The sequence below is a fragment of the Danio rerio genome, chromosome 10 (assembly GCF_052040795.2).
Source record: "Danio rerio strain M-AB ecotype USA chromosome 10, GRCz13ab, whole genome shotgun sequence".
NCBI classification, from domain to species: Eukaryota; Metazoa; Chordata; class Actinopteri; order Cypriniformes; family Danionidae; genus Danio; species Danio rerio.
In genome coordinates, this window is record NC_141030.1 from 48,127,363 (window position 1) to 48,152,500 (window position 25,138).

The following is a 25,138-nucleotide window of genomic DNA, read 5'->3' on the forward strand; positions in this document are numbered from 1 at the left end:
CACTTACAGTATACAGTCCCCTTCACTATACTGGGGCGTTAGGACTCACATAGACCACAGGTTAAGCGGCTCCTGCTGGCCCAAACTAACACTTTCAAGAGCAACCTAGAGTTCCCATGTGGTCTCCCATCCAGACACTGACCAGGCTCAGCCCTGCTTAGCTTCATTGAGTGAACGCTCTTGGGCAGCTGTGGCCGTATCAACATCTCTAATTAATGAGTTTTGCCTCAGAAGACGATGATGAAAACGCAAGGAGCGCAATACGCTGGCTTTTGGAGACACTCAAGACCGTTCTGGAGGTAATAATTGATTTAATAATTCACATTTGAACACAGAGGAGTCCAAACAGTGCCTTTACTGTTTGTGTGCATTGACATGTGTACTGTTCTGTGTCTGTTTGTTTTTTTTTAACAAAATAATGAGTGTAAAATGGTTTATAGATCAAAAAATTCTGATTCATCTGCTGATCACAATTTGCCCCCAATATTCATGTTAATGACCATACTTAGGCCCAGGGCTGGACATTAACACCCGCCAAATGGAGTAAGGTGAAGCTGCAGGCCCAACTGCAGGCTCAGACCTGCTCGCACAGACCTATCGTTTTCTCAGACAGCGCCACCTGCTGTTGGGTTTGTTGAAGCGGCCGTTGCGGAGACCCAACTGCACACTCTGACAAACTTTCTAACAAGTAGCAACATCAGACATGCCAGTAAGGTCATTGATTATTAAAGCGATTCCTGAAAATGACCAGGTTTTATGGCATAAATGGTGTAAAACATTACGCTAACAAACAATTACTTCAGTGTTTGATTTGATCAAAATTAGTGTCAAAAGAGCTTATTAGGCTGGTTCAAGCTGTTTTTTTTTTCAGTAGGGATATATTAGACTTGTGTTACCATAGCAACAATAGTAATACAACAATAGATTAATTGAATTACTTTACTGTACTTGACTAGTGCAGTTGAATGACTTTTGTGCTGGGAGCACTGTCCAAATATGGTGGTGGTGTTGACGCATGCTCAGGGTCTGTATGCGATATTTACTGTATCTATGGTGAATGCTTATAGCAGTAAGTACAGCTTAATGTTTTTACATTGTTGTTACACTATTTCAACCATATTTTGACATTTTATAAGACGCTTTTTAATGATTCAACCTATAGAATATTTCAATGTGGTCATGTCTTGTCCTATTTATCATCAAACTATTTCATGACTGTAACAACCCTGCTGAAAAAAACAGCTTAAACCAGCCTAGGCTGGTTTTAGCTGGTTGACCAGCCTGGTTTTAGAGGGGTTTTGGCCATTTCCAGGCTAGTTTCCAGCCTGGTTTAAGCTGGACATAGCTGGTTTTGGCTGGGCTCTCAGCCTGGCTAGGCTGGTCAAGCTGGTTTTAGCTGTTCATCTCCCAGTCTGACCAGCAAAGACCAGGCTGCAAATAGCTGGAAAACAAGCCTGGAAATTGCCAAAACCCCTCTAAAACCAGCCTGGTCGACCAGCTAAAACCAGCAAACCAGCCTAGGCTGGTTTAAGCTGTTTTTTTCGGCAGGGAAGAGATTCAACTTAATGTTAAAACAGCTATCATAACAAAAAAGAAAAGCCTTGGAGTAACGATTGATGACCAACTAAACTTCTCTGACCACATTTCTAGAACTGCTCGATCGTGCAGATTTGCACTCTATAACATCAGAAAGATCCGACCCTTCTTATCTGAACATGCAGCTCAACTCCTTGTTCAAGCTCTTGTTCTCTCCAAACTGGATTACTGCAACTCTCTACTAGCTGGGCTTCCAGCTAACTCTATCAAGCCTCTTCAACTGCTCCAGAATGCAGCAGCACGGGTTGTCTTCAATGAACCTAAACGAGCACATGTCACTCCGCTGCTAGTCCGTTTGCACTGGCTGCCAGTTGCTGCTCGCATCAAATTCAAAACTCTGATGTTTGCCTACAAAGTGACTTCTGGCCTAGCACCTTCTTATCTGCACTCACTTCTGCAGATCTATGTGCCCTCCAGAAACTTGCGTTCTGTGAATGAACGTCGCCTCGTGGTTCCATCCCAAAGAGGGAAAAAATCACTTTCGCGAACGCTCACGCTCAATCTGCCCAGTTGGTGGAATGAACTCCCTAACTGCATCAGAACAGCAGAGTCACTCGCTATTTTCAAGAAACGACTAAAAACTCAACTATTTAGTCTCCACTTCACTTCCTAATCTGCAATTGCCTCTTTGAATATCACACTAATTGTACAAAAAAAAAAAAAAAAAAAAAAACTACTAACACTTCCCTTCTTAGACTTTACAGACCTGAAACTTGCCTTTAGTACTTATTCATTGTTGCTCTTAGTTGTGTAAATTGCTTCCTTGTCCTCATTTGTAAGTCGCTTTGGATAAAAGCGTCTGCTAAATGACTAAATGTAAATGTAAATAACATTATTTATCAATATGTGTCTCTTTTTGGATTTTCGGGGTTGAAAATGTAAAACAGGAAGGTTGGGACCACTGTTTTCGTTTACATCCCTCAAAATGGTCTATATAAAATCACTATTGTCGAAAACCAAAATGGATGGTTTATAGATGTTCATACAGTCTATGATCATACTTGACAACCAATGAGTTTCATTGTTGCATGTCACGCGGCATTCTTGAGCCTTTACAACAACCAATGAGGATCGTCCTCTGATGTTGCCCGGGAATCGTTGAATAGTTCGTTAATCGACGTTTAACGCTCGTTGTTTGTTAATAAATACTAAATTAAATCATGTCGTATTCTCCTCACGAACATCTTGAATCGTCACGGTTAAGTTATTTAAAATATCTCATTGTTGTAACAAACGAAAGTCGTGTGTCTTTGGAAAAACGCATGGGTGAGTAACGTTAAATCTATCGCGCCCGTATGAATGTACCGTGTTTTGAAATCATCAATTGGGTCTCCGGTGTGTCCGTCCAGTTTGCCCTCGTTTACAGCACTCAAGTGTTTCCCAAACAGGGTATTGCGGCCCACCTCCTCTGACTGAGGGTTATTTATAGCGGAGACTTGTGTTAACTCAGCTGCCATGCTTATCTCCGTGTGTGTGTGTGTGTGTGTGTGTGTGTGTGTGTGTGTGTGTGTGTGTGTGTGTTCATGCCACTCTATTTCAGATTGCAGCTTCACCCTCGCAGTGACAGTGAGACTCTGAGCTTTACTTTTTGGCCTCCAACTATCTATTCTCCGGAGTTTGACACACACACTTTCTCTCATTGGATGTATTTTCCATTCATAAAGGAAGCCATCGGAAGGTATGTGTGTTCACCAGACGTGTGTTTGTCGTTTTACTGACCCCCCAAATGTGCTCCGTTCCTCTTTAGTGGAGACACGTTTATTAATAGCTCCTGTAGGGCCGGTGTTTGTTGAGCTCATGAGTTTTGGTGCCCTGATATTGAGTGTTTTGACAGAATTTGAAGGCCTCCGCTTGGATCTGCGGGAGATTGAGGGACTAAACGTGGCTCTGCTGAAACATGAGCTCTGACTCGCAGGATCATTTTCAGCCTGTGACTGATTTGTTTTGTGTTTGCTGTGTAATGTCTGAGTGGATGACAAGATGTCGAGGTTTGGGGTGATTGGAAATGTGATTTAAATCTCACACATCAATCTGTATTTTGTTTGATGTGACCATGCGTAAAGGTAGATTTATTTGCAGAACATTATTTGGTCACACTTTATTTTAAGACACAGTTAAAGACTCAAGATGAAAGTTCTGTCATCATTAGCTCATCCTCCACTAGTTTCTTCATTTGAACACAAAAGATATACTGAAGAATGTTGGGGAAAAATTGACTGTAATAGTGTTTTTGTTTTTACTATGAATGTCAATGGTTACTGGTTTCCAACATTCCTCAGATATCTTCTTTTGTGCTCAACTTTAAAAAAAAACCTGAGAATCATTTTAGTGTGATTAAATTATGAGTAAAATGTCAATTTTTGGGTGAACTCTGCTTTAACAAAACATTAACGATGACGTTTGCCTAAATAAACTCCTAAATTGCTGTTTATTATTAGATATAGATCATTTCTATGTGGTCATGTCATTGGCCAATAAATGTTTCCTGCCTATTATCAAACTATTTCATAAGTACGACAAGACTTAACATAATGTTAAAATAGCTATTAACAGCATATATCACAGCGATCTTTTAGGATTCTTGTTCGCGAAAGAAATTAAAAATGTAAAACAGGAGATACGTTGGGACCATTGTTTTTGTTTACATCTCTAAAAAAGGTCTATTAAGGTAGCTGTTGTAGTCTGCTGAAATCTGCCGATTTTTAGCCCATCATTGAGTCTATTTATTAACTTGTGTAAGTGTGTGTCAATTTATATTAATTCGGTTTTTATTATAGTTTCAGTAATATTATTGACTGATATGAAAATGTTCACATGATTTAGTGACAATACAGCGTGTAAAGTCTTATTTTCAGCCTTTTAGGAGATCTATCATACGAGTGACGTGCTTTGTTTACCAAATAAGTGGATCTAATTAGATTTGCATTTTAAACTTTAAAGAAAAGTTAAACATGTTTTATTTTTATTTCATATATTAGGTTTATAATTATGATACTCCCAAAATAATTCCACATAATTCTGCAGATTTTTAACTAAATTCTCAGCAGAAATATAAAAAAAATGTCTGCAAGATTTTGTCTTGTAGAAATTTATTGTGAAAAAATGTACTTTATAAGTATTAATAAACAACCAATATCTTTATAATAGACGGATAATAAACCACTAATAGTGAGAATTGGTACTTAAAGTGTTACGAATGATTTTTATGGTACACCAAGGTACTTGTTATGCTACTACTGTATGTAACCCCTACCAAAATCTTTTGCAGTCCATGCTTTCAATGTCAGAAATTAATTTATCTAGGATTTCAACATTTTAATATTAAACAAAAACATTTTTTAGACATAGTTATAATTTCATTCTTAAAGAAACTTAAAAAATTTATTGTTTTCAAAAACAAAAAAGTAAATAAAACAACAACGTTATGCCATGTAACTTTTTACTGTATATATATATATATATATATATATATATATATATATATATATATATATATATATAGCAAACAATACATTTTTATTATTTGTATACATTTTTAAAGCATTTACTGTGTACAGGGTTAATAATTTCATATTTTGAATTCATTTTGTAGCAAGCTATTAATGTTTTTTTAGTTAATTACTTAATTTATTCATTAGTTATAGCTTTTCTTTACACTTTATATTGCATTCTATTACAATTTTACATATATTTAACTTATTCATTTGTGTGTGTGTGTGTGTGTGTGTGTGTGTGTGTGTGTGTGTGTGTGTGTGTGTGTGTGTGTGTGTGTGTGTGTGTGTGTACAGTTGAAGTCTAATTTATTAGCCCCCTTTGAATTTTTCTTTTTGAAATATTTCCCAAATGATGTTTAACAGAGCAAGAAAACTAAAATAAGAATAAAAGAAAATAAATCGGTTATTACAGATGGGTTTTTAAAACTATTATGATTAGAAATGTGTTAAAGAAACCTCTCCATTAAACAGAAATTACAGAAAAAAATAAACAGGGCGGATAATAATTCTTGCTTCACACTGTGTGTGTGTATATATATATATATATATATATATATATATATATATATATATATATATATATATATATATATACTGCTCACCATTTGTTTTTTTATCAAGTCTATTTTTTTATTTTAATTTTGTGTACATTTAATTTATATGAACTTTTTTCTCCACAAAAAACTGCGATTTGGTCATTTTATTTTAAGGTACAATTCTTGCTTTTGACAAACCATTAATTAGCTGGTAGGATTGGTAGGATAAGGGATAAATAGGGCCAGACAGAATCTGCAAACATTTATTTTTTAAATATGTGCATTTATGCGGAAGGACTTTGATATATGACATAAAATAATACCTTTTTATCTTTTATTTAATATTTACAATGCAAATCAAATTAGATAGAATAAATTGGTAAATAAAGTAAGTTTCTCATATAATATCTCCTCTAAAAGACAGAAATGATTACTTTACACACTGTATTCTGAATAATTATATGAACATTTTCATAATAGTCAATTATATTACTGAAATCAATTTAAAAACTGAATAAATATATTTTACACACATTTAGACAAGTAAATATAAAGACTCATTGATGGACTAAACATCTGCAGATTTCTGTGTGCACAGATTCCGTGTGGGTCTAGGGAAAAAGATCATGCACAATGTTTACTTTGTAAGTAACTACTAATGAATGGCCAATAACAGGCAGCCACTGGTTAATACTTAGAATTGGTTACCTAAAAAAGCTATTTACCACAGGTTTTTGTTCTGTCTTATTTTGTTAGATTTGTTGAAGTTGCTGGTTTGCATTGAAGTGCTGAACTGTTCATCTTACAGTTGAAGTCAGAATTATTCGCCCCCTTTAAATTTTTTTTCTTCTTTTTTTAAATATTTCCCAAATGATGTTTAACAGAGCAAGGAAGTTTTCACAGTGTGTCTGATAATATTTTTTCTTCTGGAGAAAGTCTTATTTGTTTTATTTCGGCTAGAATAAAAGCAAGTTTGGAATTTTTTAAACACCATTTTAAGGTCAATATTATTAGCCCTTTCAGGCTATATTTTTCCGATAGTCTCCAGAACAAACCATCATTATACAATGACTTGCCTAATTACCCTAACCTGCCTAGTTAAACTAATTACCCTAGTGAAGCCTTTAAATGTCACTTTAAGCTGTATAGAAATGTCTTGAAAAATATCTAGTCTAATATTATTTACTGTCATCATGGCAAAGAGAAAATAAATCAGTTATCATTAGAAATTAGTTATTAAACTGTTATGTTTAGAAATGTGCTGAAGAAATCTGCTCTCTGTTAAACAGAAAATGGGGAAAAATTAAACAGGATAGCGAATAATTGTGACTTCAACTGTAAGTCAACACAGTGAAGCCTGTTCCTCAAATGCCTGATGTTAATGGAGCTCAGATCTGCTCTGTTTCCAGGCCGTTCCTGCCGTTTGTTCTTCATTAGAGCGGCTTCTGGGTTTGTTTGTGTTGTGAAGCAGAGCTCTGTTTTCTTCACTCAGCACAGTCGGCTTTATTACAGCATTACTGCCTGCAGTAGCTCACATCTTCTGCTGGTCTGCTGTGAAGAGGCTGAACTCCTCCGGCTGCTGGTCAAGGGGTTGCTATGAGGTCACTAAGGTGTTCTGAGTTGTTGTTATGAGGTTGGGTTGCTTGTCTCTTGTGAGTTGTTGTAAGGCTGTTGCTAAGGTGTTCTGAGTTGTTGTTAGGCAGTTGTCAAAGTGTTCTGAGTAATTGTTAGGCAGTATCAGGGCTGCATCATACTTGGAAAATATGCAATGTTGTTGATTACTGTGATAATTGTATTTCTTATGATATAACAATTCCCTAGAACGCTATTTATATTAGCTATGATTTTAAATCATTACTTATGTAGTGATATTAAAATAAACAGGTAAAATTATGTTTTTCAGATTTATTTCATTATAATTCAGACAAAAAAACTGGTGCAAACATTCAGAAAACCTCAGCAGATATTCTGACTCTGATTGGCTGTTGTCATTTTCTTGTCTCGTCTCGGCTCCGCCCATTTTACTGAATTTAAAGTCCAGGATTTTCTTTATTTTTTATTTTTTATATAAGGTTTTGTTTTATTTTAGGATCTTGTGAGTTTTACAGAGTATTTTCCTTTTTTTATTTTATGTTTATTGTGAACATTTAATTGAGTACAATCATACAGCATTTCAAGCTACATTGGCATCTCAGTATGTGAGCTTAAGTGGTATAAAAATTACGTACATTATTGTCAGGTGTATTTACTACACAGTAGTACTCATTCATTCATTCATTCATTCATTTTCTTGTCAGCTTAGTCCCTTTATTAATCCGTGGTCGCCACAGCGGAATGAACCGCCAACTTATCCAGCAAGTTTTTACGCAGCGAATGCCCTTCCAGCCGCAACCCATATCTGGGAAACATCCACACACACACTCATACACTACTGACAGTTTAGCCTACCCAATTCACCTGTACCGCATGTGTTTGGACTGTGGGGGAAACCGGAGCACCCCGGAGGAAACCCACGCGAAGGCAGGGAGAACATGCAAACTCCACACAGAAACGCCAACTGAGCCGAGGTTCGAACCAGCGACCCAGTAACTTTCTTGCTGTGAGGCGGCAGCACTACCTACTGCGCCACTGCCTCGCCCTCCTCTAGAGATATATCTTCTTCAAATATATGTTCGAGAGCCTCCTGTATTTCTTTCCAATATTCTTGAATATATATAAATTCCCAAAATATATGATAATGGTTTGCTTCATTGCATCCGCAGTTACGCCAGCATTTTGGAGACTTATTTGTATATTTGGCTGTTAGTGCTGGCGTTTTGAAATATCTAATAATGTTTTTCCAACAGAGACTGCAGGATTTTCAAAGTAGGTGCATCACAGATGTTTCCACACTGCATGACTATCTGGACTAGTGTTCAGTCGGTGCTGTTCACACTGCAAGATGAATCGGCTACAGGGGGTTTCCCACTGCATGTCTGTACAATAGGGTATATGCAGAAGGACTTTTAATTTGCCAGTAACCAGGGTTAAGCGCTTCCGGTGAACTGTATGCCATTACAGAATTGGCGCGTTTAAGGTCTGATTAATTTTCTTTTTGGCTTAGTCCCTTTTTTAATCTGGGGTCACCACAGCGGAATGAACCGCCAATTAATCCAGCATATGTTTTACGCAGTGGATGCCCTTCCAGCTGCAACCCATCACTGGGAAACATCCATGCACATTCATTCACACACACACACATACATTACGGCCGATTTACTTCATCAGTTCCCCTATAGCGCATGTGTTTGGACTGTGGGGGAAACAGGAGCACCTGGAGGAAGCCCACACCAACTCGGGGAGAACATGCAAACTCCACACAGAAAAACCAACTGACCCAGCCTGGACTCGAACCAGCGACCTTCTCACTGTGAGGCGACAGCGCTACCCACTGCGCCACCTCGCCGCCTCACACACAAATACACACATATATTAATATTTATTTATTTTTTCTCAAAAGGCGGTGTATAATCTTCCTTCTTTTTCGTGTCAGGTCAGAAAAAGTTGAGCTCTGGGCTTGAATAAATTAATTATCGTTATTAATATAATTATCACTATAAATACCAGAAAATATATTCTCTGTCTTTGCTTGCATGCTAAAAATATGAAATGAGATATAATAATAACAATAGTAATAAAAGATGATGAAATGTGCGCCTGGCATTTATCATGAGATTTACTCAAATACTGTGATATTCTCTTGTCTTTGCAGTACATGCATGCTAAAATGTTAGCAATTTAGAATTAAGTTTTTAAATATATGTTATGCTATGCTTTTTAGATGTGATGTGAGCTCAGTGCTGTGATGTGTGTGTGTGTGTGTGTGTGTTTCAGGTTCACAGTGTCACTGTTGGGGGTTTTGCTTCTCCTGGTCTCGTGTCTCCTGGTCGGGATCTCCTGCTTGACCTTTGACCCTCGTCCTCATGGCTCTCTCCTCGCGCTTAAAGCTCTGGGAGCAGAAGGGAGGTGCAGCGTTTGACTAACACGTTACTAACCCATGTGCAAATCTGATATATTGCAGTATATATATGCAAATGAAATTGATCACATACGAGTTCATATTTGGACTTTACACATTTTATTCAGCTTAAAGTGGCATGTAAAGGCTTCACTAGGGTAATTAGGGTAAAGTTAGAGTAATTAGGCAAGTCATTGTATAACAGTGGTTTGTTCTGGAGACAATTCAACACTAATATTGCTGAAGGGGCGAATAATATTGACCTTAACATGTGTTTAAAACAATTAAAACTGCTTTTATTCTAGCCGAAATAAGACAAATAGGAGTTTCTCCAGAAGAACAAGTATAATAGGAAATACTGTGAAAAGCACCTGAATCTGCTCAGCATCCAAATATTTGAGAAAGAAAAAATGAATTCACATAAGGGCTTAAAGTTTTGACTGTATGTGTGTGTAAACATACAAATTACTTTATGTAGTAGTAACATTTCCTAACTGTGCACGGCTCCACAAAGCAAGCTAAACCTGTAACAATAAGTAAAATAAAATTAAAATAAACAGGACACCTCCTAATTAATGAGGAGCTCAGAGTCTCGTCTCCCGGTCAAAATAAAAAACAACAACAAAGATGATTGACCAAAGAAATAACGTAAAGTCGAATTTATTTGACATTTACCTTTAAAGGAGACATAAAAATCTTGCGGAGGTAAAGCCAAAATAATAAACAAGAAACTCAACAACTAAGTTTTAAAACCTCCTACCTGCACATGAAATAAAACAAATGAACATTCACCTCCCTACTAAACCACCAAGGCACCATCCTCATCACATGCGTGTCCGTATTGATCTCAATAGTCAACACTCAACGTTAAAACTTCGGCAGTGTCGCCGAGCAAATACAACTCAAGTTTTTCACAAATCAAGCTGGAGAGAGGAGACTCTCCAAACGATGTTCCAGTCCGGTTTAAATACACTTCACCAACACGGCAGCAAGCTTCCACATGTTGACACCGGTGCACTCAAAATGAAACCTGCCGGAAAGACAGCGGATAGAGGCAGAGAGAAGAGAACCACAACAAACAGAGGCATATACAACAACACAGACAAACTCAATACTTCAAATAATTGTATTGTTTTAATAAATAAGAGAAATACATAACAAGTTAATATATTATAGAGTCATATAATAAAGCTCAGTTTGACATCATTGTTTAGAACGTCTCACCAAACGTGTCCAACACCAAATAATTCATCAATATTTCATAGCTGATTTTTAAGCATGCTGTAATTCTCTCAGTGTGACTCGTGTTGTTTCCAGTGGCTCTCTGTAGTGGGTCTCAATCCCTGTTGTGTGCACTTGCATGACTGTATTTTTAGCATTGCTGACGGTCTATGGTATATTTAGGGTTTTACCTCTCTTAAATATGTCATCAGGTCTTCATCATCCTAAACAAACTCATGTAAATGACTTTTCCAGCTATTATCAGCTGTCATGACTGTACTGTCGCACACTCACTGAGGTTTTGCCCACTGACTAGTCATCAGGAAGAGCTGTTACTGTACACCCTATCTAGTGTTTCGGATAAATATAACCAGATATTGGGAGGATGCATGTTTGTAGTGTGTGTGGAGGTGATGACTGTCACGATCGGTGGTTGGGGAAAAAGGAGCGAGGACTCAATTGCAAAGAAATGGGTAATTATTAATGGTAAAAATAAAATAAACAGCAAAATAAACTACCCCAAGGGGGAAAACACTAGCTAAACAAATAAACAAACAAACAAACTTGACTGGGCAGGCTGGTAGGGATCACGGCTCGAACACACGACAAGACAAGGAGAGAAACGGTGACATACAATAACGAACTGGCCCAGGACAGCAGACATGAGGGGATTATAAACTGTAGTAAATTAACACACAAACAGATGAACATAATTAACTAATAATGGGTTAACAAGGAGGCTGGGACTAGACAATAGACGGGAGAGCACATGACACAGAGAGACAACACAAGCCATGCGCTCACATTAGACAAGACTAGAACACACAGCCAATGAGAGAACTCAATAACCACGCGTTCACAACAACAGGACAAGACTGAAGCACGCGGCCACAGTGTCAACACAGAGCCAACTGCTTGGACAACACAAATAGACGCAAGACACGAGCACACGATAGATGAACACCTTACCGTGCGTTCACACATATGCAACGTGCATGTTTCATCTCAGCGTCAACCAAAACTGAAACCAACTAGATGAAGACGCTAAGAATAAAACAGTGCGATGCCGACAGAACAAAACACAAACACAAGTACAAGAGCCCGTGCACACTCTGCGTACACCCACGATGGCGCGCATGCACACGGAGACACACAATGACAGAGACAGGACAAGACCAAGTGTCCGGGCTCTGCCACCGAAACAAGAATTTACAGAGTGGCAGAACCCTGACAATGACTGGATCTCCTGCGTCTCCACAGATAAAGGAGGAGAAGAAAGCTCCAGAGGCCGCCGCTCAGCCTCCTCCTCCACTGTCTGCTGTTCCTGGAGGATTCCTCAAGCAGCTGGTCCGAGAAACCGAGAAGGAGACGCGACACCGAGAGCCCGAAATCAAGGAAGACAAACCGGTGAGTGACTCTGAAGATGCAGAAAACAGATCTACAGTGAAAGTCAGAACTATTAAACCCTCCTGAATTATTAGCAGCTCTATATAATAAAATCCTCGATGGTTCACCTCGTCCATCATACTGTTATGCGATGCATTGTGTGTATGCTTTACTGAAAAGATAGGTCTTAAATGTAGTTCTGGACTGAGGACGTAATCAGGAAGGCTATTCAAGAGTTTAGGAGCCATATATGAGAAGGCTTGACCTCCTTTAGTAGACTTTGCTATTCTAGGTACTACCAGAAGCTCTGAGTTTTGAGAATGGGTTGGATTGTAGTGAGACAAGGTTGGTTAGATAAACTAACCAAGACATATATATCCTTACATATAACGCATTAAAGATTATTTAAAGCGTTATATGTAAGAAGTAATATTTTATAATCAGTGTGAGGAGAAATTGGGGTAAAAACTGGTGGTAGTAAGGGCTACATAAATATAATTGATTGATGGATTTGAACTTTCTTCACAGCCCAGCAAACTCAGCGACAACCTGGTCCAGAATTTCCTTCTTCCCGATGAAACTCCGCCGATTCTGGAGGCCGAGATGTCGCTGCGAGCGGAGCAGCCGGTGAACGGGGAGCGCGGACGGCACATCGCTATGTCAGAGAAGAAGACATCTTCATCCAGGAGGATCATCTCACCCGAAAACCCCAAAAGCCCCAGAGCAGAAACACAGACCTGCAGTCCTGAGGTCAGTCCAGACACACACACACCGCAGAAGGAGGAGCAGGTGAAGCTGCTGCAGGAAGCCCAACCCCCGAAACAGGAAGTCAAGGGCGTAAGACAGGAGCCGGAGGGTCAGATCACTGTTACTCATATGAAGGAGGAGAGCAAGGTGCCTGTGGTGAGTAGATCCAGAGTTAGAGAATTATCACTGGGATTCTGTTATTGGGCTTTATGTTGTTTTGTTTTGTGTTTCTAATATATATATATATATATATAAAGAGAGACAGAGAGATTTTTTACAGTGGGTGATGCTATAAATGGAGCATTACCACAGCCTATGGTGGCATAAAGCACCCTTTCCACTGCACACGACAAACGGCAAGCATCAGACCGGACGTCATGTATTTCCAATGGAGATTAGTCCGTGAGCTGCGTAGAGTTACGATCCTCTCCGTATGTGGAAAATTTTGATCCGAACTAAGCTGCAGATTCATTAAAAAATTTGCGACTAGACTGTATGCGACCGCCGACCGGATGTGATGTATTTCAGTGTTGTCCAAACATTTCCATTCATAAATGACTAGTAAAAAATATTATTATTTTAATGTTGTCTCCACATCCCCTGCAAAATTTTTAATGGTGAACACACAGAGGATAAAGGCTCCTGGTTTCACATTACTTTATTTCGGACACTACCTCGAGAATCAGCTTCACATGGTGCACGTCAAAACTGAATATTCTGTGCAATTGCCATGAGGGGGTGTGTTTTGACAGTCGTGTCCGAATGCGTGTGCAGTGGAAAGGCGACTTAAGGGATTAAGAACGGGTTTTTAGGTGTAACCGCTAACGACTATGCCACCAGGGGGAACAAAGGGACGGAAATATACAGTAGCTGCAAATACTCTGCTACTTGTAAATGAAGATGAAATAATGAAACAATTGATTCCTCCATTAATCATTAAATATGTGTTAACAAGCTTTATTATCATTGTGAACTTAATTGCAATGAGGATTAAAATTAAAGAAATAAAAGACAACTAAAATAAAAGTACAAACATGTATACAACATATATACAGTATACACATGTTTATTTATTTAGAGAGAGAGAGAAAAGAGAGTTTTTTTGAAAGCGTTAATAATAAAATCAGTGTTTATTTCTATAGTTTTTTTTTTTTTACAATTTTGTATTTAATCTATTATTTATGGTACACTAAATGAAGCTGGAATGTTAATTATTTTATAGAGATTATATATATATATATATATATATATATATATATATATATATATATATATATATATATATATATATATATATATATATATATATATAAATATACAGTTGAAGTCAGAATTATTTGCCCCCCTTTGAATTTTTTTTTCTTTTTTAAATGTTTCCCAAATGATGTTTAACAGAAAAAGGAAATGTTCACAGTATGTCTGATAATATTTTTCTTCTGAAGTCTTATTTGTTTGATTTTGGCTAGAATAAAAGCAGTTTTTAATTTTTTAAGTTCAATATTTTTAGCCCCTTTGCAATATTTTTTTCCGATAGTCTACAGAACCAACCATCATTATACAGTAACTTGCCTGATTACCCTAACCTGCCTAGTTACCCTAATTAACCTAGTTTAGCCTTTAAATGTCACTTTAAGCTGTATAGAAGTGTCTTGAAGAATATCTAGTCTAATATTCTTTACTGTCATCATGACAAAGAGAAAATAAATCAGTTATAATTTATATTATATATATTATAATTGTTAAAATTGTAAACAAGATATGCAAAGATAAAAATAAGTCTCTCTCTCTCTCTCTCTCTCTCTCTCTCTCTGTATATATATATATATATATATATATATATATATATATATATATATATATATATATATATATATATATATATATATGTATATATATATATATATATATATATATATATATATGTGTGTGTGTGTGTGTGTGTGTGTGTGTGTGTGTGTATATTAGCCGCCCTGAATAATTAGCCCCCCTGGAAAGAAGTTATTTTTCAGCACATTTATGCACATAATAGTTTTAATAACTCATCTCTAATAACAATTATTTATATATATATTTATATATACAGTTGAAGTCTGAATTATTAGCCCCCCTAAATTATTAGACCGCTTGTTTATTTTTTCCCCAATTTCTGTTTAACGAAGAGAAGATTTTTGTAACACATTTCTAAACACTATAGTTTAATAACTCATCTCTAATAACTGATTTATTTTATATTTGCCATGATGACAGTAAATAATATTTTACTTGATATTTTTCAAGACACTTCTGTACAGCTTAAAGTGACATTTAAAGGCTTCACTAGGTTAATAAGGTGAACTAGGCAGGTTAGGGTAATTAGGCAAGTTATTGTTATTTGTAAGTTATTATATACAAATTATTGTATAATTTGTTCTGTAGATTATTGAGAAAAAATATAGCTTAAAGGGGCTAATAATTTTGTCCCTAAAATGGTTCATAAAAAATTCAAAACTGCTTTTATTCTAGCCGAAAATAAAACAAACAAGACTTTCTCCAGAAGAAAAAATATTATCAGACATACTGTGAAAATGTCATTGCTCTGTCATTTGAAAAATATTTTAAAAAGAAGAAAAAAAATCGAAGGGGGCGAATAATAGATTTTTAATAATAATAGAAATTTAATAACACAATGTTAAACAGCACTGCATAGTCTTCATAATATTAATAATTCTATACATTTAACCTTTATTAAAGTTACAAACTACAAGTTCATGTGCCTTAATGCTTTAAATGTCCCGTGAAGTGTTTTGAAATGTGCAATGTTTTTATTTGATGTGGGATGTAATCGCAACTAAAAAATTAAGAATTAATTCCTAGATAGAGTAATTAACACAGCTCCGCCAGTAAGAGTGGTTAAGCTCAAGTGCATCAAATGAACAGCCAATGAGAACAAGGGGGTGGAGCATGTCAGATACTATAGAGCATCTGATTGGTCAGAATATTTGATGAGAAACTGAAGTATAAGGTGATGTCAAAAAAATCATTGATCCATTTAGGAGGAATAACAACCTGCAAACTTGATGTGCTTATATCAGGTTTATATTTTCTAAATGCAAATTTTGTCACTGACAGACTAATACTAACATCTAAAATGTTTTATTTTAATTTCACAGGACATTTAAAGTGTTGTAAATGGAACACATAGGCCTTAAAAACACATGCAGCAGATTAATATTTACTCTATTATGGTTATACTTTGCAATTGTGGCTCCTGGTGAACTATAGTATCAACTCAACATATGACTATTACAGATGCGCACATTGCGATATTGATGCTAAAATCATATAATTTAACATGTCTAATTCTGTCTCTCTCCTCTTGTCTGCAGAAGGACGTGTGGTATGAAGCTGGACAGGTGTGGTTCACTCACAAAGACGGGTACACACTCGGTCAGTCTGTGTTTACCTGACATTTAAAACGCTGAATTCTGTGTTTATCAAGCCCTGGCCTGGTATTTTGAGTTGTTTTGCTGCATCATTGCTCATTTTTATGTATATGTGAGCGCTAGAACAGCTCTGCTGTGGTGTTGAGTTGCAGGTTATTAATATCGTGTTGTTTTAGGGATGCTATATTTACGTGTGGCCTGATTATTGTTTGTGGGTCTGTCCCAGAGGCCATTGCTGTCATATCACGTTAAAGCAGCACAGCTTTTTTTTTTACATTGTTGTCAGAGCTGGGTAGTAGTGGGTTATATTTAATCTGTATTATTAATCAGACTCCAATCGTAATCAAAACTAGTAATCTAAATGTAATCCAAAAGTAGTCATATTACATTACCATGAATGTGTAATATATTCATAATAATCTATAATCTAATATATTATACTACTCACTAAATATATTAACATCTAATTTAAAAAAGTTAGCACAAAAGTAATCTAAATGTAATCCACAAGTAGTTAGATTACATTACTGTACATGTGTAATGTAATATATTACGTTACTGACGAAACTATAATCTAATTAAACAGAATATCAGTGTAAAAGTAATCTAAATGTAATCCACAAGTAGTTATATTACATTACTGTAAATGTGTAATCAAATATATTAGGTTACTGATGAAAAATATCATCTAATTAAATAGAATATTAGCATAGAAATAATCTAAATGTCATCCAAAAGTAGTTATATTACATTAGTGTAAATGTATAATCTAATAAATGACGTTACTGATGAAAAATATAATCTAATTAAATAGAATATTAGCGTAACAATAATCTAAATGTAATCCAAAAGTAGTTAGATTACATTACTGTATATGTGTAATCTAATATATTACGTTACTGACGAAACTATAATCTAATTAAAAAGAATATTAGTGTAAAAGTAATCTAAATGTAATCCAAAAGTAGTTAGATTACATTACTGTAAATGTGTAATCTAATATTATGTTACTGACGAAAAATATCATCTAATTACGGTAAATAGAATATTAGCGTAGAATTAATATAAATGTAATCCAAAAGAAGTTAGATTACATTACTGTAAATGGTTAATCTTAAATATTATGTTACTGACGAAAAATATTATCTAATTAAATAGAATATTAGCATAGAAATAATCTAAATGTCATCCAAAAGTAGTTAGATTACATTAGTGTAAATGTGTAATCTAATATATTACGTTACTGATAAAAAATATCATCTAATAAATAGAATATTAGCGTAAAAATAATCTAAATGTAATCCAAAAGTAGTTAGATTACATTACTGTAAATGTGTAATCTAATATATTACGTTACTGACGAAACTATAATGTAATTAAACAGAATATTAGTGTAAAAGTAATCTAAATGTAATCCAAAAGTAGTTAGATTACATTACTGTAAATGTGTAATTTAATATTATGTTACTGATGAAAAATATCATCTAATTACAGTAAATAGAATATTAGCGTAGAATAAATATAAATGTAATCCAAAAGAAGTTAGATTACATTACTGTAAATGGTTAATCTTAAATATTATGTTACTGACAAAAAATATTATCTAATTAAATAGAATATTAGCATAGAAATAATCTAAATGTCATCCAAAAGTAGTTAGATTACATTAGTGTGAATGTGTAATCTAATATATTACGTTACTGATGAAAAATATCATCTAATTAAATAGAATATTAGCGTAACAATAATCTAAATGTAATCCAAAAGTAGTTAGATTACATTACTGTATATGTGTAATCTAATATATTACGTTACTGACGAAACTATAATCTAATTAAACAGAATATTAGTGTAAAAGTAATCTAAATGTAATCCACAAGTAGTTAGATTACATTACTGTAAATGTGTAATCTAATATTATGTTACTGACGAAAAATATCATCTAATTACGGTAAATAGAATATTAGCGTAGAATTAATATAAATGTAATCCAAAAGTAGTTAGATTACATTACTGTAAATGGTTAATCTTAAATATTATGTTACTGACGAAAAATATTATCTAATTAAATAGAAAGTTACCCCAAAAGTAATCTAGATGTAATCCAAAAATAAACTGATTACATTACCATAAATCAAAGATATTAAATTACTGCCTGAAATATTAACTTTAAACAAATAATGAGTAGCACAACAGTAGTCTGATTACAGTGTAATCTAAGATATATCACTGCCTAAAAATATTAACATCTAATTAAATTAAGTTAGCATCGAAGTAATCTAAATGTAATCCAAAAGTAGTCTGATTACCTTACTAGAAATGTGTAATCTATTATACTATAGAACTGATTAAACATTATCGTTTATTTAAAAAGCACAAATGGATCATTTATTGTTAGCACAAATGTAATCTTCAATAAATGTAATCCAAAAGTAGTCAGATTACATTACCATAAATGGTTAATTTAAGATATTTTTTTACTAACTAAACATATTCATATCTAATTAAATAGCAAATTTAGACAAAAGTAATCTAAATGTAATCCACATGTAGTCAGATTACAGTACTATAAATGTTTAAACTAAGAGATTATACTACTGACTAAACATTTTATCATGTAATCAAATAACAGCACAAAAGTAATCAAAAAGTAATCCAAAAGTAGTCAAATTATTTTACTATAAATGTGTAATTAAAGATATTTTACCTCTGACTACAAGCTATGTCTACAAAAGCAGTCTACCCCTCTCTCATTATTGCATTAAACACGTTTTTCAGCTGGAAGGTTCTGGTCTCTGCATGAAAGCGTTGTAAGCGGTTGTGTTTCTCACAGGCTAATCTTCTCCCTGATCAGATCTGCGGTGTCGTTAGCTTTAGCGTCCTCTCAGTTTACTGATGAATGGGTTTAGTGTTCTTATCTTATCAGGCTCATAGCTGCGCTAATCGACGTGCTGAAGCTGCCATGTTATAAGATTAAAAGATTACTGCAAAAAAGCACTCAGTACTGCAGTTACTTACTCAAGCTGAAGCTGCCAGGCTCGAAAACAAACAACAGAAGCAACTTAAAGATGAGCTGTATGGTTTGTTATGCAAGATTTGATGTTCCGTGTGCTAATTCTTAATGCATCATCATATCTTTGTCATATCTGCCACAGCGGAATGAACCGCCAACTATTCCAGCTATTCTATGTTTTACGCAGTGGATACCCTTCCAGCCACAACCCATCACTGGGAAACATTCACACACATATTCATTCATTTTCTTGCTTAGTCTCTTTATTAAGGTCGCCACAGCGGAATGAACCACCAACTTATCCAGCAAGTTTTTACGCAGTAGCACAAGTTTTACAGCCGCAACCCATCTCCGGGAAATCCCACACATATATTACAGCCAATTTAGTCTTCCCAATTCCCCTATACCACATGTGTTTGGACTGTGGGGGAAACCCGAGCCGCCGGAGGAAACCCACGCCAACACAGGGAGAACATGCAAACTCCACACAGAAACGCCAGCCGAGGCTCAAACCAGCAACCTTCTTCCTGTGAGGCTACAGTGCTAACCACTGTGCAACCGTGACGCCCTATTTACCTTTTGTATGAATTCAATCAGTTAATAGTTTACACATTGACCTCATGGAAAGTGGAAAGAAAACACTTTTTTTCTATCAAACTTTTCTTTTATTTTGTATTTTTTGAACACAGAAAAACATGCCATAGACAATCAGCATATAGCAAGGTGCATAGGTATGCGTTCAATAACCAATAAACAGGTTGTTAAATAATAGGGCTGGAAATGAACTTTTTTACTTTGTAGTACCCGTGCTCCCAACTTCAAATATTTAGGAGCACCAGAAAACATTTAGGAGCACCAACAAAAATGAATGAGCACCACTGCATATTGTTTTTGAAGGAATTTATTAAAAAAAGAAATAGGTGGAAAAAAAAATAAACAGGGGCGCTAATAATTCAGGGGGGCTAATAATTCTGACTTCAACTATATATATATATATATATATATATATATATATATATATATATATATATATATATATATATATATATATATATATATTTATATATATATATATATATATATATATATATATATATATATATATATATATATATATATATATATATATATATACATATATATATACATATATACAAACACAAAGAAAACAGTTTTTAAAAATATTTTAATGTATATACTCAATAATCTCCTCATTCATATGTGATCATATTTCTCACTTTAGAGCAAATGTTGAATGTAGAATTATGAAATAAAAATGTAAACAAATGCTAAATAAAATGCAAACTGTCTGATGATGTTATTAATAACATTTCTGTCTGCATTCCTGAAATGGCTTATGTAATATTGCACTCATATTAATTATGAAAAAGCATAATATGAAACGGTACACTTTTTATTTTGTCCATACGATATATATCATCATATTGCTCAGCTTTACACAGTATTTTAAAGTGCACTGAATAACGTCATGCATGTTCATTATGATGACATATTGCATTATTAATTATTAGCACATGTATTGTTGTTCCCTATTGAGTGAAAACACAGTTTACGGTGAGCGTTACGTTGATCTCTGACATGTCTGACCTGTCTCAGCCACTCAGCTGAAGCCGGACGAGGGCACGCCGGAGCTCCCCGACGGCCGCGTGAGGGTTCGACTCTCCTCTGATCAGTCCATTCATGATGTGTCCCAGTATGAGATCGAAAAGGTAAGTTTCATTCGATGCTGTATTTTTAATGCTTGATTCTGATTGGTCAGTCAGTTCTAGGGATAGTGTTAGTGCCCGCCCACTTTTTCCAGTAGCTCTGGTTTTTGGATGATATATAGGAAACATTCTTAATACACCTTGTTTGGAATTCTTGATTCTGATTGGTCAGTTGTGACATTTCAAAGAAAGCTGTTCCCAGATAACAACCGCTAAATAACACAGGCTCATCTGGGAACTGATGATCACCTTGACCCTCAGTGAATTCGTTCCATAGACGTGTCTCTTACTGTTTGGAGCTGTCTTGTGAATGGATAATACATAGGTTGGTGTGTGCTCCATTCAAACAGTTTCACTTCTGTCAGCTTTGTATTTTTGACTGTTTGGCGCCATCTAGTGGCTGAAAAATGTGTTGGTTAGTGTATCCCTCATCAGCTGTTTTCTGTTTCCGTCAGCTTTGCATTTAATTAAATAATTAATAAACTATTACATCTAAGAACAATGTTTTATGTCTAACTTTTTAGGTTTTGTGACAAGTAGCTGTGTGATAAGCTGGATAAAAATACATAAACATTGGTTGTTTTCTCAGAATAAACCCTCCAGTCTTATACAACAGCATCAGGCTTTATTCTGTGATTACTGGATGTATTTTATCCCTAACATAAACCATTTTACAAGGCAAGGCAAGTCAAGTTTATTTATATAGCACATTTGATACACAGTGGCAATTCAAAGTGCTTTACATAAACAGGAATAAAAAAAGACAAGTTTAGGACATAAAATGCAGACAATAAAAATGATTAAAAACAGATAAAAACAATTTATAATGTGTTATAAAAGAATAAAAAAGAAAACGAAAAACATGATAGTGCAATCTGTCGGACGCAGCACAGTGCTCATTCAGTAAAGGCACAGCTAAACAGATGTGTTTTCAGTCTTGATTTGAATGTGCCTAATGTTGGTGCACATCTGATCATTTCTGGAAGCTGATTCCAGCAGCGAGGGGCGTAGTGGCTTCACCTTGCTTTGACTGGACTCTTGAAATTTCTAGTTTATATGATCCTTAAGATCTGAGTGATCTCTTGGGTTTGTATTTAGTGAGCATATCTGTGATGTATTGAGGTCCTAGGCCATTTAGTGATTTATAGACCAGTAATAATACTTTAAAATCTATTCTGAATGTAACTGGCAGCCAGTGTAGAGACCTGAGGACAGGTGTGATGTGCTCTGATTTCCTGCTTCTGGTCAGAATTCTGGCTGCAGCGTTCTGGATGAGCTGCAACTGTCTAACTGTCTTTTTAGGAAGACCAGTGAGGAGTCCATTACAGTAATCCACTCTGCTCCTGATAAAAGCATCAACAAGTTTCTCCAAGTCTTCACTGGAAACAAAGCATCTGATTCTTGCAATGTTTTTGAGATGATAGTATGCTGATTTACTGACTGCTTTGACATGACTATTGAAACTCTGATCTGACTCCAGAGTCACACCAAGATTCTTGACCTTATTTTTTGTTGTTTGACCCTTAAAGCCAAGGTAACGCATTCACCTTGAGAACCTCATCTTTGTTCCCAAACGCAATGACTTCAGTTTTCTCTTTGTTTAACTGAAGAAAAGTTTGGCACATCCAATTGCTCATTTCATCAATGCACTGGCAGAGGGTGTCAATGGGGCTGTAGTCATTAGGCAGTAAGGCTAGGTAGATCTGATCTGACAAGGAGAATCACAACATTACAGACTGTTTTAAAGCAAATAAGCATATGAAAATGAGACAAAAATAGACAAAGCGTATCTCAATGGCTTCAAATGAGGTAAAATTAACAACCATGAAGCTTTTATTGTGGAAAAACTACATGAACCATGATACTGCAGTGACAGTTTCATCTCAGGTGTCTCTGTGCTCTGAATATACTGGAGTATTTGAATTTGTATGCATGTTTGCAATAAACAAACGGAGCCTTATACATGTAGGCTGATAAACAACCACTAATTCCACTGTAAAACAAACCCACTGCATATTCAGCATTCACTTAAACAGATTGACCTTTGTTCATTTCATATGTATGCACTTCCTTAATGTTTTCATCGTTGATTAACAAAGTATAGACATATAAGAGTTAAGTTTGTTAATAAACTTATAGAAATAAAGAAATAAACTGCTATTAATAAAGTCAGAGCTTTGTGGGAAAAAAATAAGCTGCAAAATATACTGTAAACTATTAATTCAAATTAAGAATTGCAAAAAATCTGAATTGTTTGGATTGAAAATGGATCATTTTTATAAAAGTTAGAATGATCATTATTAACCCATGGCATAAAATTATAGTTAATCTTCCTCTCTGAGTTTATTCAGCAATAACAGCCATCTAAGTGTGCATTATCCTGTAGTAAACTCATCATATGATATGTGACCAGTGTTGACCTCTGCTGTTCTCCAGCTGAATCCACCTGAGCTGGACCTGTGTGAGGACCTGAGTGACCTTGTTAGTGTGAATGAGTCGAGTGCACTTCACACTTTGAGCAGTAGAGCTAAAGCTCATCTACCGCTGACCCACGCCGGACCCAATCTACTGGCCCTGTGGCCTCCAGTGTCTTCATCCACCAAGGTCAGCTTACAGAACCTTCTACATTTTGTTTTAGCGCAGAGTATTATTTAGTATTGTATATGCGTATTTAACACAGTTGAAGTCAAAATGATTCACCCTCTTGTGAATGTTTTCCTCTTTCAAATATTGAACAGATTCAGGAATTTCTCACAGTATTTCCTCTAATATTTGTTCTTGTGGGGAAAGTCTTATTTGTTTTATTTCAAGTAAAATAAAAGCAGTTTTTAATTGTTTTAAAGTCAATATTATTCGCCTTGTTAAACAATGTTTGTTTTAATTACCCTAACTTGCCTAATTACCCTAGTGAAGCCTTTAAATGTCACTTTAAGCTGAATACTAGTGTCTTGAAGAATATCTAGTCTAATATTATGTGCTGTCATCATGGTGTAGATTAACAAAATCAGTTAGAAATGTGTTGAAAAATCTCTCTATTAAATTCAGTTTACATTTTGAGTTTTTTATGTTTGTTTTTTTAAGGGTTGTGATTATTAATCAAAATTGTTTTTTTAAATTGAAATTGAACAATATAAAAACTCATAAAAAAGCTTCATTTAGAGACAAACTCTAAAAACAAACAAACAAAAAAAACATTTAAGAATGACTGAATTGTGAGATACATTCACCGGCCACTTTATTAGGTACACCTCTCCAACTGCTCTGTGGCTTTGAATGTGGCATGGTTGTTGCTGCCAGACGGGCTGCTCTGAGTATTTCAGAAACTGCTGATCTACTGGGATTTTCATGCACAACCATCTGTAGAGTTTACAGAAAATTGAAAAGAGGAAATATCCAGTGAGCAGCAGTTCTGTGGGCGCAAATGCCTTGTTGGTGCCAGAGGTCAGAGGAGAATGGCCAGACTGGTTCCAGCTGATAGAAAGGCAACAGTAACTCAAATAAGCACTCGTTACAACCGAGCTCTGCAGAAGAGCATCTCTGAACACACAACACCGCCAACCTTGAGGCGGATGGGCTACAGCAGCAGAAGAGCACACCGGGTGCCGCTCCTGTCAGCTAAGAACAGGAAACTGAGGCTACAATTCACACAGACTCACCAAAACTGGACAATAGAAGATTGGAGAAACGTTGCTGCTCTGATGAGTCTCCATTTCTGCTGACACATTTGGACGCTCAGCTCAGAATTTGGCCTCAACAACATGAAAGCATGGATCATCCTGCCTTGTATCAGCGGTTCAGGCTGGTGGTGGTGGTGTAATGGTGTGGGGGAGATTTTCTTTGGGTCCATTATTACCAATTGAGCATCAACGCCACAGCCTACCTGAGTATTGCTGCTGACCATGTCCATCCCTTAATGAGCACAGTGTCTCCATCTTCTGATGGCTACTTCCAGCAGGATAACGCAGCATGTCATAAAGCTCAATCATCTCAGACTGCTTT

At 35.6% G+C, this 25,138-nt stretch overlaps 1 protein-coding gene across 5 annotated transcripts in view; it reads left to right on the forward strand.

The window, feature by feature from the left end:
• Positions 1 to 3,134: 3,134 nt before the first annotated feature.
• myo18b (myosin XVIIIB) overlaps positions 3,135 to 25,138 on the forward strand; it is an 880,426-nt gene continuing 858,422 nt past the window's right edge. For 3 of the 5 annotated variants that reach the window (XR_015501483.1, XM_087271234.1, XM_087271235.1), the window contains exons 1-7: positions 3,135 to 3,274; positions 9,500 to 9,631; positions 12,105 to 12,251; positions 12,759 to 13,133; positions 16,343 to 16,403; positions 21,030 to 21,142; positions 23,576 to 23,743. Coding sequence is in view for 4 of the 5 variants with exons in the window: in XM_087271234.1 (XP_087127360.1) it covers positions 12,834 to 13,133; positions 16,343 to 16,403; positions 21,030 to 21,142; positions 23,576 to 23,743 (642 nt within the window). In the remaining variant the exon portion in view is untranslated. Of the gene's footprint in view, positions 3,275 to 9,499; positions 9,632 to 12,102; positions 12,252 to 12,758; positions 13,134 to 16,342; positions 16,404 to 21,029; positions 21,143 to 23,575; positions 23,744 to 25,138 lie in introns of all 5 variants that reach the window. The other 2 variants (XM_087271232.1, XM_087271233.1) reach the window with 2 other exon arrangements.